General features: G+C 42.4%; 4 protein-coding genes across 5 annotated transcripts in view; 3 read left to right on the forward strand and 1 right to left on the reverse strand.

Moving 5' to 3' along the window:
- The window catches only part of LOC126702219 (uncharacterized), a 45,661-nt gene that overhangs the window by 30,429 nt on the left and 1,984 nt on the right, over positions 1-13,248 (forward strand). The window contains exon 1 of one of the 2 annotated variants that reach the window (XM_050400875.1): positions 12,564-12,708. The exons of the other annotated variant lie outside the window; for it this stretch is intronic. The gene's annotated coding sequence lies outside the window, so the exon portion shown is untranslated. Of the gene's footprint in view, positions 1-12,563; positions 12,709-13,248 lie in introns of those variants that run through there. 2 annotated transcript variants of the gene reach the window in all.
- Positions 1-13,248, forward strand: part of LOC126702218 (uncharacterized) — a 44,342-nt gene that overhangs the window by 27,782 nt on the left and 3,312 nt on the right. The window lies entirely within an intron of this gene.
- Positions 1-13,248, forward strand: part of LOC126702217 (uncharacterized) — a 101,803-nt gene that overhangs the window by 25,717 nt on the left and 62,838 nt on the right. The gene's annotated exons all lie outside the window — the stretch shown is intronic.
- Positions 6,415-8,100, reverse strand: LOC126702216 (uncharacterized). Its single transcript, XM_050400872.1, has 4 exons — positions 7,802-8,100; positions 7,547-7,717; positions 7,015-7,472; positions 6,415-6,936 (listed from the first exon to the last, which is right to left on the reverse strand). The coding sequence occupies exons 1-4, from the start codon at positions 8,082-8,084 to the stop codon at positions 6,421-6,423; spliced, it is 1,428 nt and encodes a 475-aa protein (XP_050256829.1). The 5' UTR covers positions 8,085-8,100; the 3' UTR covers positions 6,415-6,420.

A 13,248-nucleotide genomic window follows, 5' to 3' on the forward strand; every position in this document is an offset into this window, starting at 1 on the left:
ATTCTCCGGACTCCTCGACACTGGGAACGGTTACCAAATAGATAACCGTTCCACACATTATATAAGGCTTCTTCGATGAAGGAAAAAGGTATTCAGACACTTTCTTACTTTTAAGAGAACACTTCTTCGTTACAGAGAGTTCCAAATAACTAACTTGATCATCGGAGGATTTTTGGCCGGTCGACACCGGTCCCCTCTGATTCTGTGTCTTTGGTATTACAGGAGATAGCCCGAAGATCAACGTTCAAGTCTTATCAACCCACTGATAACCAAGGAATCATCAGTTGGCGCCGTCTGTGGGAACCGATTGTTTCACAGTTTGTTTCTTCGTGACAAAGGGTTGATGGTTCGGACTAGATCACGGGCTACTAGCCCAGGCCGTCAGGGTAGCAGCAACCCGCATCGCGACCGCCAGTCTGCGCCGGTCATGCAGTCATCTGCCCACCAACAAGCACAATCTATGGCAGACGCTATGGCGGAGTTGACTCGCCAAAACCAAGAATTGCGAATGGAGATTAATATGAGGAGGCAAACACAAGAAGAACGTGAAGGAAGACAAACAGATAGTCACGGTGGAAGAGAGAACACCGAAGTTGGAAGTCAGTTCAGAGGCACCACTTCACGAACGGTACCATACTTGAAGGAAGAAATGGACCAAATGAAGAGAGTTATGGAGGAAATGAAGGAGAATATGAAAAAGGCGAATCCGATAGAAGACTTGGTTCACAGGACAGATTCTCCCTTTACGGCTTCCATCAACGGTCACCCACTACCATCAAAGTTCAAGTTGCCTTCTCTGGATTCATATGATGGAACACGTGACCCGTTTGATCACATAGCCACTTTCAAGACCACCATGCATCTTCAAGGAGTGCCTGATGAAATAATGTGTAGGGCCTTCCCAACCACCCTTAAGGGTTCGGCGCGAGTTTGGTTTAGCAAACTACCTCCGAATTCAGTGAGTTCTTTTGAAGAGTTGAGTAAGTTATTTGTTAACAATTTCATTGGAGGACAAAGGCACAAGCGTTCCTCGTCCAGTTTGTTGACAATAGAGCAGGGAGAGAACGAGAGCCTTCGGTCATTTATCACCCGTTTTAACAGAGAAGCTCTCAGTGTGGACGAAGCAGATGATAAGCTTCTACTGGCAGCCTTCCACAATGGGGTGAATTCAGATCTATTCATACACAAGCTCTATGAAAAAGAACCCCAGTCCATGGCCGAACTCGTCCATTCGGCTCAGAATTTTATGAATGCAGAAGATGCAATCATTGCTAAGAAGAGGAAGAGGTCCGAGAGAATGGACGCAAATCCCAGTCGTCAGCATGAGCAAGGTACTCGTCCAAAGAAGGGACGGATGGAGGAAAGGAGAGATCGAGAAAGTAAGAAGCCAGGCCCTCCAGTACGGAACCAGCAGTATACCCCTTTAAACGCCCCACTTGAGCAAGTCCTTATGCAAATCAAGGATGATCCTTCCCTGAAGTGGCCAGAGAAGATGAAGGGTGATCCCAACAAGCGCAACAGGAACAAGTATTGTCGCTTCCATAGGGATCATGGTCATGACACGGACGAGTGTTTTGACTTGAAGCAGCAAATTGAAAATCTCATAAGGCAAGGGAAGTTAAGGGGTTTCCTTGGAAGAGACCAGAGGGACGAGAAACAGAAGGGAAAGATGGAAGATTCATCGCGACCACCACTCGGGGAGATAAGAGTCATCATTGGGGGAAGTACAACTGGCCAGTCGTCCAAATCTAAGAAAGCTTACTTGAAGGTAGTACAAAGCGTCCAGCTTTCTGGACGGTCACCAGTACCAAGATCCACGGACGAGCGGGCAATTACTTTCACGGACGAGGACGCTGACAGAATTCATCACCCTCATGATGATGCCCTCGTCATCTCCTTACTAATTGCAAACTACACAACCAGAAGAGTACTTGTGGACAATGGAAGCTCAGCAGACATTTTGTATTATCCAGCTTTTCAGCAGATGAGATTAGGACGAGACCAACTCCGTCCAGTGAACTCCCCCCTGGTAGGCTTTGGTGGGATGAAGGTGCAACCAGTGGGTACCATTTCCTTATCCGTGATAGTGGGGGCATATCCACGACAGATTACCAAGGATGTGAACTTCCTTGTGGTAGACTGTCCATCCTCTTACAATGCCATCATTGGGAGGCCCACTTTGAATAGTTGGAAAGCTGTTACCTCTACTTACCACTTATCAGTCAAGTTTCCAACAGAACACGGGGTAGGACAGGTACAAGGTGACCAATTGGCAGCAAGAGAGTGTTACTTGGCCATGCTGGCCATGGATGAACAAGTTCAAGCAATGAACATTGAAGAAAAGAGGGTTGTGGCAGAACCTACTGAAGCATTGGAGGATATTCCCTTGGATGAAAATAACCCTGAGAGGTGGACCAGGGTTGGAGCAGATTTAGAAGAGAAGATTAAGACGGACCTCGTCCAATTTTTGAAGAACAACATCGACGTGTTTGCGTGGAGTCATGATGATATGCCGGGCATAGACCCTAGTGTCATTACCCACCGTTTGAATGTATGTCCTTCCTCCAAGCCTGTGCGGCAAAAGAAGAGGGTGTTTGCCCCAGAAAGAGATAGTGCAATCAAGGACGAGGTCCAAAAGCTGATGGTAGCAAAGTTCATTCGGGAAGTGTACTACCCGGATTGGTTGGCCAATGTAGTAATGGTCAAAAAAGCAAATGGAAAGTGGAGAATGTGCGTTGACTTCACTGATCTGAATAAGGCTTGCCCCAAGGACAGCTATCCGTTACCGCGCATTGACCAGTTAGTAGACTCAACTGCAGGCCACAAATTGCTTAGCTTCATGGATGCCTTTTCAGGATACAATCAGATAAGAATGGACGAGGCTGATCAAGAGAAGACATCTTTTGTCACCAGTCAAGGTTTATTCTGCTATAAGGTGATGCCGTTTGGTTTAAAGAATGCAGGGGCGACATATCAGAGGTTGGTCAACCACATGTTCCGTCCGCAGATTGGGCGGAATGTGGAAGTCTATGTAGATGACATGCTGGTGAAAAGTCAAGACGAAGGAAGACATCTAGACGACCTACGGGAGACATTTGAGACATTAAGGCGGTATCACATGAAGCTGAATCCAAGCAAATGTGCTTTTGGAGTATCATCAGGGAAATTCCTTGGCTTTATGGTATCCCACAGGGGAATTGAAGCAAATCCAGATAAAATTCAAGCAATACTGGACATGAAGCCACCGCAAAATACTAAGGAAATCCAATCCCTCACTGGACGAGTCGCTGCGCTTAACAGGTTTGTCTCTAAAGCTACTGATAAATGTTTGCCGTTTTTTAAGGTTCTCAAAAAAGCATTCGAATGGACCGACGAGTGTCAGAGAGCTTTCGAAGATTTGAAGGTATACCTTACCAGGGCACCGTTGCTAAGTCCATCAGTGGAAGGAGAGGAACTGTATTTGTACCTAGCGGTAACCCCGTATGCTGTGAGCTCAGCATTGATAAGAGAGGAAGATAAAGTCCAAAGACCTGTATATTATACAAGCAAGGCATTGAAAGGAGCGGAAGGACGATATCCACAAATGGAGAAGTTGGCCTTCGCACTGATCACAGCTTCAAGGAAGCTGAGGCATTATTTCCAAGCACATGTCATTAATGTTATGACAGATCATCCTCTCAAAAAAGCAATGAATAGACTGGAAGCTGCAGGACGATTAATCCAGTGGGCTGTGGAGCTAAGTGAGTTCGATATCAGATATCAACCAAGGCATGCCATAAAAGCTCAAGCCTTAGCAGATTTTATCGCAGAGTTTACCCCGAGTCATAATGAGTCAGAGGAGAGCGAGAGATGGATCGTCCATGTGGATGGTTCGTCTACACGGCATGCAGGAGGAATTGGTGTGGTCCTGCAGTCCCCAGAGGGAGACAAACTGAAACATAAAGTCCGTCTACAGTATCAAGCGACAAACAATGAAGTTGAATATGAAGCCCTCCTCAAAGGGCTAGAATTGGCGAAGTCCGTGGAAGCCAAGTCCATACGTGTTATGGGAGATTCCCAACTGATCATGGGGCAAGTGAATGGGATGTATGAGGCGAAGGAAGGACGAATGAAGAAATACCTTAGTAGGGTGATGCGCCTTGTGAAAAAGTTCGAAAAAGCTGACTTCGTTCAAATCTCCAGGGAGGAGAACGTGGAAGCTGATACTATAGCAAAAGAGGCCTCAGCAGATGAATCATTAGAGAAGTCAGATGAAGTTCAGTATATGCCGAGTATAGATGCCCAGGAAGTACAGCAGGTGGATGACAGAGAAAGTTGGATGACTCCCATTATATCATATTTGAAAGACGGACGACTACCAGAAGAAAAGGACGAGGCCAGAAAGGTGAGGGTGAGATCAGCAAGATACGTCCTTATGAATGAAGTGCTATACAAGAGAGGCTTCTCTCAACCTTACCTTAGGTGCCTTGCTCCGGACGAAGCAAACTACGTGCTGAGAGAAGTTCACGAAGGGGCATGTGGCAATCACTCGGGAGCCAGATCACTTGTCCACAAGGTCGTCCGTGCAGGATATTACTGGCCGAACATGCAAGCTGATGCAAAAGCATACGTTAAAGTCTGCGACCAGTGCCAGCGATTTAGCAATGTCCCCAGGCAACCGTCGGAATACCTCACCCCAATGGTAGCACCGTGGCCCTTTGCACAATGGGGATTGGACATTTTGGGTCCCTTCCCTTTGGGAGTAAGACAGATGAAGTTTTTAGTGGTGGGCATCGATTACTTCACCAAATGGGTGGAGGCAGAACCGTTGGCACATATCACACAACAGAACGTTAAGAACTTCGTGTGGAAAAACATTGTTTGCAGATTTGGAGTGCCGAAGGTATTGGTGTCTGACAACGGACGGCAGTTTGACAATGCACTCTTCAAGGACTTTTGCTTACACTTTGGAATTCAGAACCATTACTCATCGCCTGCACACCCCCAAGCCAACGGCCAAGCTGAAGTAGCAAACCGATCCTTGTTGAAAATCATCAAGACTCGGCTTGAGGGGGCAAAGGGAATATGGCCAGATGAATTACCAGGAGTTTTATGGGCATACAGGACCACTGTGAGGACCCCTACAGGGGAGACCCCTTTCAAGTTGGCCTATGGAAGCGATGCAGTCATACCTGCAGAAGTGCATATGGCTAATCACAGGGTGATGACGTATCAAGACAAGGATAATGAGGACCAGCTTCGTCTGAACCTCGATCTAATTGACGAGGTAAGGGCAAACGCAGAATACAGGGCAGCAAAGTATAAGAACCTCATGGCTAAGCAGTATGATGCGATGGTGAAGCCTAGGCGTTTCAATATAGGAGATCTCGTCCTGAGAAAGGTCTCTTTGTCAACCAAGAACCCAGCACATGGGAAGTTGGGCCCAAACTGGGAAGGACCCTATAGAGTAATTAACTGTAAAAGGCAAGGATCCTACTACCTGGAGGCCCTGGACGGGAGAAAGTTGGAACATCCTTGGAATGTGGAGCACCTGAGGAGGTACTACCAGTAAGAATGAACCTATGGACGAGATTGGGTCTTGTCTGTCTACTAGCGTACTACTATAAGTGATGCTGTTTGATACTACTATGTTTGGTATTGTTTGTGTGTGAAGTTTGAAACTATGATTTAGTTTTTATAGTTGTGTTGTGGTTATGGACGAAGTCATGAAGTATGTATTTATTAAATAAAAAGGCATCAGTGTGTATGTGCCTTGTGTGTAAACAATATTTATGTTATGCATAAAATGTTGTGTGAATTCTCCATGATATTGTCGTCCAATTCAATCCTCAAAAGGGTTGAAAGATCCAAGACGAACAAAATCTCTGGACGCAGAGATGTAACGTCTAAATTTTCTTGAATAAAAGAAACCACATCCATACTCGTCCAACTCATGGACGAGGTAAAGCCAACTAAAACAATCCAAATTCTGGACGAGACAAAAAGTTGGCAAAATAGGTAGATGGTATGTAAAAATTAGTTTGCAAGTCGTAAGACGAATCAAGCTAATTAAAAATACTACCTGCTAAGACGAGTCAGACTACATGAAAAATATGTATTCACCACATGGACAAGCTAGGAGTAAAATAGCTTAGCAGCACCCGTCCATGCAAAGAAAATGAAATCACTCGTCCATGCAAAGAAGATGAAATCACTCGTCCATGCAAAGAAAATAAAACTTCATTCAAAGGGTGGACATCCTACGTCCAAAAACCCTTGATTAGTTCGAAAAGCAGAAATAGTATACTTAACAAACTCGTCCTAAAACCATGGACGAGTATAATGTATTCTTGTTACATAAATAAAAGTCCAAAAACAAAGGACCAAACACAAAAGTTACAAAACAAAAAAAAGAAAAGTTATAAAGGTTAAAGTCTCGTCCTAAGAAGGGGGAGCATTCACAGCAGGCTCGTCCTGAGGAGGCTGAGTACTGGCGTCGTCTTCCACGTTGACGTCATCAGAGCCAGTCTGGAGGAGAGAGCTTGTGGCAGCAGCAAGGTTAAGCTTGATTGTGCTGAAGTCAACTTCAGGAAAGTTTTCTACAGCGTCCATTCTGAAATCTTCAAAACCAGCTGCATAATTGCGATCCAAAGTGTCTGTATACTCTTTGGACGACTTGAACTCAGCCACAGCGTCCTCTCTTGCCTTGGAAAGACGAGCATTCAACTCATTGTTCATCTGTTGTAAGTGATCAATGCGCGTCTCTTTCTCCAATGCATCCGTCCTTAGCTCCTCAATCAATTTGTTACGCTCTGTGACCTCGTCCTTAGCTTTTTCAGCAAACCCAGCCCATTTCTTACAGTCAGCGTTCACCTCCAGAATCCTCGTCTCCAACAAGACTCTCGTCTTGTCCAGCTCCGTCGCCTGTCTAGACGCTGCTATAAACTTCGACATGGCCTGTGAACAGAGAACAACATAGAATGATTAAATGAGGAAAATTTAATAACTAAACAAGGACGAGGGATACTGGCATACCTTGAAAAGGTCATGGACGCCTGAATGCTCAAATTCCTTCAAGCCCATGTTATAGCACATGTTTATATCCTCGTCCTTGACGGCCATCTGGAACCGTTCCCAAGCCAGGTCTTCATTTGCAATAATATTCATAGAAGGCTGGGACGAGCCAGGCGTGGTAGGTCTGGCCACAGGAGTTCTGGGAGGAGTCTTGGACGGGGTGGACTCAACTGGAGTGGACGAGTCCACGTCAACTATTTGGACGGCAGGCTGAGACGAGGGTGGTTTGGACTTGACAACCTTGGACGAGCCTTGTTTAACCCTTTTATCTCTTCGGCTGGGGAGCCCTTCCAGGTCAATGTTCTTAGGCAAGAACTTTCTTTTGTCCCCAGCCGTTGGACGATCCTGGGCTTGACCCTCAGGACGTTTCCCCTCTCCTGCGATCTCTTTTCCTCGGTTCTCTTTCATTGTTGACATTCCTAGGACGAGATGAACAAATCAGGAATGTATACATAAAAAAGAAAAAGAAAGGAAGGTTAAGTTAAAAACTTACTTTTTCGCACAGTGACTTCGTGGGCTATAGCTTCGTCTGAAGGCTCGGGACCTAAACCCCACTTGGCCAGACGCCTAAGCGTGACAAGGGAATGGAAGCTCCTGTCTGCGTGTAGACGGGCCCTGTGGACGCGGTCACGGTGAAATTTGCTCAAGGACGGACGTTTGGCAGCTACAAAACAATGAACAAACAAAGGTTAGAAATTGTAAATGTACTAAATAGAAGAATAAAAGTAGACGAGGGGAAGGGACGTACCTTCTGGACGAAGGTTCCCCAGGTCCCCAGTGTAAGGAGGAAAGGGATCCCTGCCAACGTCCACAGGGTTCCCAGCCCAGAAGCCTGAAATAAAAATAAACTCCGTCTTCCACTTCCTATCAGACGAAGCTAGGGACTTGATCAACCTACAATCATTCCCTCTAGCAGTAAATTGGTAAAAACCTTCAGACTGGCTTATGGCAGAAGGTTTATAACAATAAAGGAACTCGTCCACTGTAAGAGGACGGTCCCTACCAAAAACTTCCCTCCACAAAATTTGCATGGAGATAATTAATCTCCATGCGTTGGGATTGAATTGACAAACACCTAGACCTAATTTGATTAGTAACTCCCTAGCAAAGGCATTTAAAGGAAACCTAAGGCCACCTAGGAAGTAAGATTCATAGACGCCTATTCCAAAACGGGGCTCACAACACCATTCTCCACGGACGGGTAGCCTAGGGTTAAACTCGTCCGGGATTTGATACCAGGACCTAAGGTTACCTAACCTCTGTTCGTCCGTCTTAGAATGGACGCCTACAGCGCAACTGAAGACGGTTTCTACCTCGTCCGTAGGATTGGACGGAGAACCAGCTTGAGAGCCAGAAGCTCTCCTAAGCTGTTCTTGGACGACTTCAATAGGGAGCCCAGGGGCCCCAGAAGAGTAGTTCTCGTCCGTGCTTCCTCCACTCTCATCACTAGCACTGCTAGAGCTAGACCTATCACTAGTATCATCACAATACTCGTCTATAACCTTATCAAGGCTATCTGTGGACGAGGAAGCAACAGACATCCCTAAGAAGAAACTTAAACCTAAAGACGAGAAAAAGAAGAGTACCTGGCTCTAGACGGAAGAAGACTCTAGACGCAGAGAACTCTTAGACGAGGCTCTAGACGATGGATGTCAAGGAAGAAAATTTCTGGAATGAGGAGGGTCAAGGGAGGCATTCCACTATTTATAGGATGCTGACCTGGGTAATCGAAACGACCCAACCAATACAGAAGCAACACGTGGCATCAATCTTGGAAAAATAAATCGACAGAATCAGTCTCTAATAAGAAAAGGACACGTGGTACAATAATTGTTAACCAATTGTGCCCAAGAACGTTCAACCTTTTGGACGACTCACATGGACGAGGGGGCAACTGATGGTGTCACAGAATCCCCAAACCCATAACTCGTCCATATGTCTCGTCCAACGAAAGAAGCAACAATAGGCGGAGAGAATTGCAACCGTACCAGCGACCCTCGTCCGTATATGGACGGGCTTAATACCTCAAGATCTACTCGTCATTTATGGACGACAAGCCTTCCAAGATGATCTCGTCCGTCTTTCACTAAAAGTGGACGAGATCATCCTGGAGGTCTCGTCCATCCTCATTATGGATGGACTAAAAGTGGACGAGATCATCCTGGAGGTCTCGTCCATCCTCATTATGGATGGACTAAACGTGGACGAGCTACTCATGAAGGTCTCGTCCATCTTCATTATGGATGGACGAGTTCATCGGCCGTCCAACCTAAGTAACTTCCACAGCGGTTACTCCCAATTCTCCGGACTCCTCGACACTGGGAACGGTTACCAAATAGATAACCGTTCCACACATTATATAAGGCTTCTTCGATGAAGGAAAAAGGTATTCAGACACTTTCTTACTTTTAAGAGAACACTTCTTCGTTACAGAGAGTTCCAAATAACTAACTTGATCATCGGAGGATTTTTGGCCGGTCGACACCGGTCCCCTCTGATTCTGTGTCTTTGGTATTACAGGAGATAGCCCGAAGATCAACGTTCAAGTCTTATCAACCCACTGATAACCAAGGAATCATCATAAAGAATTAGAAGAAAAATAATAACTTCCATGATTGAGATAGTGCAAATTAGAGAGATTCCCAAGTTGATGAGGAATCAATCCCCTAAATCTCGCAAAGGAGAGATGAAGATATCTTAAGCTCCCCATTGAACCGAGGAATTTGGGAATTGGAGTATAATTGAAATCATTGACACTAAGGTCCAAGTAAATCAAATGCTTCAAATCAAGCAGAGAAGGATTTATCTTACTGCCGAACACTGACCACTCATAAGCTTTATATTGAGCTTCCCATTGGCCATCATAAATTGTAAACTTGTCATCTACAGGAGGAAAGCTTCTGAGACGGAGTTGGAGGACGTGACTGGTAATGTTGTGGTAGAGAACACCGACCCAGTCACAACAATCCACGTCAGATGCCCAAGAGGCAAGGCGGTTAGAAGGATCTAGAAGGTGTTGCTTGAAGATGAGAAGGGCGTGTCGCTCGCTTTCAATGCAACAAACCTCAGAGTGGGATTGGGTAGTGCAGAAGTTAGGAGGATGAATAATGGGCAAAGAAAGGAGAAGGGTTAAAGTAACAGCTATTATTATTCTCAACATGGAACTCTCCTTCTTCATCATCATCATGAATAGTCAATTCGGGTAAAAGACCCGACCAAACTGATCGGGTCCGACCAACTCGAGGCCCAGCGGGTGGACCCAAAATCCATGGTTGGTCGGATTCGGGTCCCTTTCTAATAAAACCCGAATAGTCAGTTCGGGTAGCGAGAAACAAATTTCTCGGCGTTTAGTTTGGGAAGAATAAGATTAAAATTAATTTAAGTTAATAAAATGGTGATTAGTTTATGGGCTTATGGTTAATAATAAAAGGAGATGGAGGAGATGCGCATTTGGAGGAGGTTGTATTTGCTATTTTTAACTCTTTAAACGAGTGTTTTTTAATTTTTGTCTGTTACAAAACTTTAAAACTAAACAGTAGCGACATTTCATCCCTGTCCACTCGCTACATTTCTCTTACCCGCGTTTTCTCTCTCTCTCCTCCCTGTCTCCCTCTCTCTTAATTAAATAATTAACTCACACATGCTACTAAAAACGTGACCTATAGCCACGTTTTTTTAGCTGTGTTATTAAAAAACATGGCTACAAAAAAATCAAAATCAAAATCAAAATTTGCTGTTTATACAGACAGCAAAATTTGATTTGATTTTTTTTTAATTTAATAATTAGAGATGAGGTTTGAACTCTAGATGTTCATGTTGAAAAAACTAAGAAGTACCTACTAGAGTTATAACTTATAAGACTCTTGACAATTCTTTAAGAATTATATCTTAATTATTTAGTAATATTTTATTGTTTATTACCACCTAAGTTAGGGTGTGCATCAAATCCATCGACCCGATGAAACGGACCCAACCAGACGTTTTGGGTTGGTTTTGGTGGGTTAGGTTAGGTTGAAATTTTATTTGGAATATAAACTAAGCATATTATATGAAAATGTAATAATTTATTGAAAATTTTGTTTAATAATTGATGGAAGCCTAATTTTTTACAAGGTATAAAATATTTATACACAATCCATCAACCCATGTAGGTTGGGTTTGGTTGATTTCTACATGTGTAATGGGTTGGGCTGGGAATTTTTCAACTCGTCAAAGTTAGGTAGGGTTGAAAAAATTCTCCAACTCGACCCATATACACACATACCCTCAAAAAACCTATTACAAAGACTATATCAGTTACACGCTCTTTCTTTGAACGAAACTTAGTTACAATTATTGTGCCTTAATTTTCCCAATTAAATTCAAAATTAAATTACAAATTACATCCTTAAAGTTTATGGTAATTATGATTTTTTGCCCATTTTTATTTAAAAATTAGATTTTGGTCCCTAACATTAACTTGATTAAAGCACTTCCATCCATTTAGAATCTCTTGAGTGAACAAAGTGTGACTCCTAAATTATTGAAGGTTCTCACTTATTTTTTGGGGGATTCATATTATTTGAAAACTTTTCATTTTATAAAAATCAAATTGTGTACAAGATACAAACTATCACGTTATTTAAAATTTTTAAATAAAGTGCCAATTTATACAACTTTGAATATGTAAAAGATCCATTTTCATATCTTATACTTATATTTAAGAAATGAAAAATGCCAAGGCTACTTCAAATCTTACTAAAAAGAAAATGTAATTAATGAATATTGAAATTACTCTTTTTATTTATTTATTTTTTGTAATTGGGGACACATTTGTAAGTTTTAAATGTTTAAATTTGTAATATTTCTAACAAAACTCTCATAAATTACACATGATATTGTGCCACTTTGATAAAATGACAATGACAGGTGGCCCTAAAGATAGTCACAAGAAAGAAAGAAAACCATAAGAACAAGAATGTGAATTGCTACTCCCCAGGGCTGCAAGACTGCCCACTTTGAAGGGGATAAGGAGATGCCAAAGTTGTTATTGACTCTATTAACATTTTAGACTTACACCTTCGCTTGGATTTTCATTTGGTTGTAAATTGTAATTGATATCGGAGCTCTTCTTTGCAAGTTTATTGTTGTATCATTTTCCTTTAGCCTCATATCTTTTAATGGGTTAGATCATAATTTCTTATTGAGAACTTTAATCCATCAACTCTATCTTTTCTTGGGCTCTTGCAGATACTAACGGGCATGTTACCTTATTTTTATTTATTTATATATAAATAAAAATCCTACTCTAGCCTAGTATATATGTCAATACATGTATGAACTCTGGCTTTGTTAATAAAAATATCATTATTTACCCCAAAAAAAAAAAAAAAAAGATAAAAAGAGATGGTGAACCAAAGGAGAATCCAAAGCTGGGCTTATTTTGTTTTTTCCTAGTGAACAAAATGGGCCAAGTCCTGACGTAAATGGGCTTGGATGGTTCATAACGTGGCCCCTTGGTTAGCTACTGCCACTGCCACTGCCATTGGATACAAACTACAACACAGCATTTCCATGGTAAAGGCTAAAAGCAGCTCCATTCTGCCAACTGGGAATTGTGTACTTCAACACTCACTGTAACCTTGAGAGTTGAAAGATAAAGGAAGAAGAGGAAAGGTTAAGGTTCTCTTCTTTTATTTCTATTTTGAATTGCAACAGACATTGGTCTTTTGTCTTGGAAAAAACTTTCTGGGTTCTTTTTCATTGTGTTTCAGTTAATGTTTTTGTTCTTGCTTATTTTATTTATTTATTTCTTGTGTTCCCTTTTGGTTGGTGGGAGAATGGTGGTAAAGTAGAAGGAAAAATGTGAGAAACTGGTGGGACATGATATATATCATGTTAACTTAGCTCATTCTGTGATTATGATGTATCATAAAGTATTTGATGGAGCTATATATGCTATTTCATGAATGAAAATATGTACTTGATTATTATATCTTTAGAAAGTTATATTTTTTTTTGGGGGTCATTTTTTGTTGTTGTTGTTGTTCTGGTATTTTGCTTGAATGGGTTGAGGATTGTTGTTATGGGTATGTAAATAGAGACTTTGAATTGTGTGACCGATCAATAATATATATTTTTTTGATGGGACTGATCTATAAAATTAGTTTATGATATTGTTTCACATACAATGTTCGTGAAAATGCTATCTAAAAC

The sequence above is a fragment of the Quercus robur genome, chromosome 10 (genome assembly GCF_932294415.1).
Source record: "Quercus robur chromosome 10, dhQueRobu3.1, whole genome shotgun sequence".
Taxonomy (NCBI): domain Eukaryota; kingdom Viridiplantae; phylum Streptophyta; class Magnoliopsida; order Fagales; family Fagaceae; genus Quercus; species Quercus robur.

Bases quoted from the DNA above. Each gene is read 5' to 3' on its own strand.
- LOC126702216 (XM_050400872.1), bottom strand. From the start codon at position 8,084: ATGCAAATTTTGTGGAGGGAAGTTTTTGGTAGGGACCGTCCTCTTACA. The intron at 7,473-7,546 runs GTAAGTTTTTAA...ATCTCGTCCTAG, and splicing joins CGAAGTCACTGTGCGAAAAA to GAATGTCAACAATGAAAGAG. The intron at 6,937-7,014 runs GTATGCCAGTAT...CTCTGTTCACAG, and splicing joins GCGTCCATGACCTTTTCAAG to GCCATGTCGAAGTTTATAGC.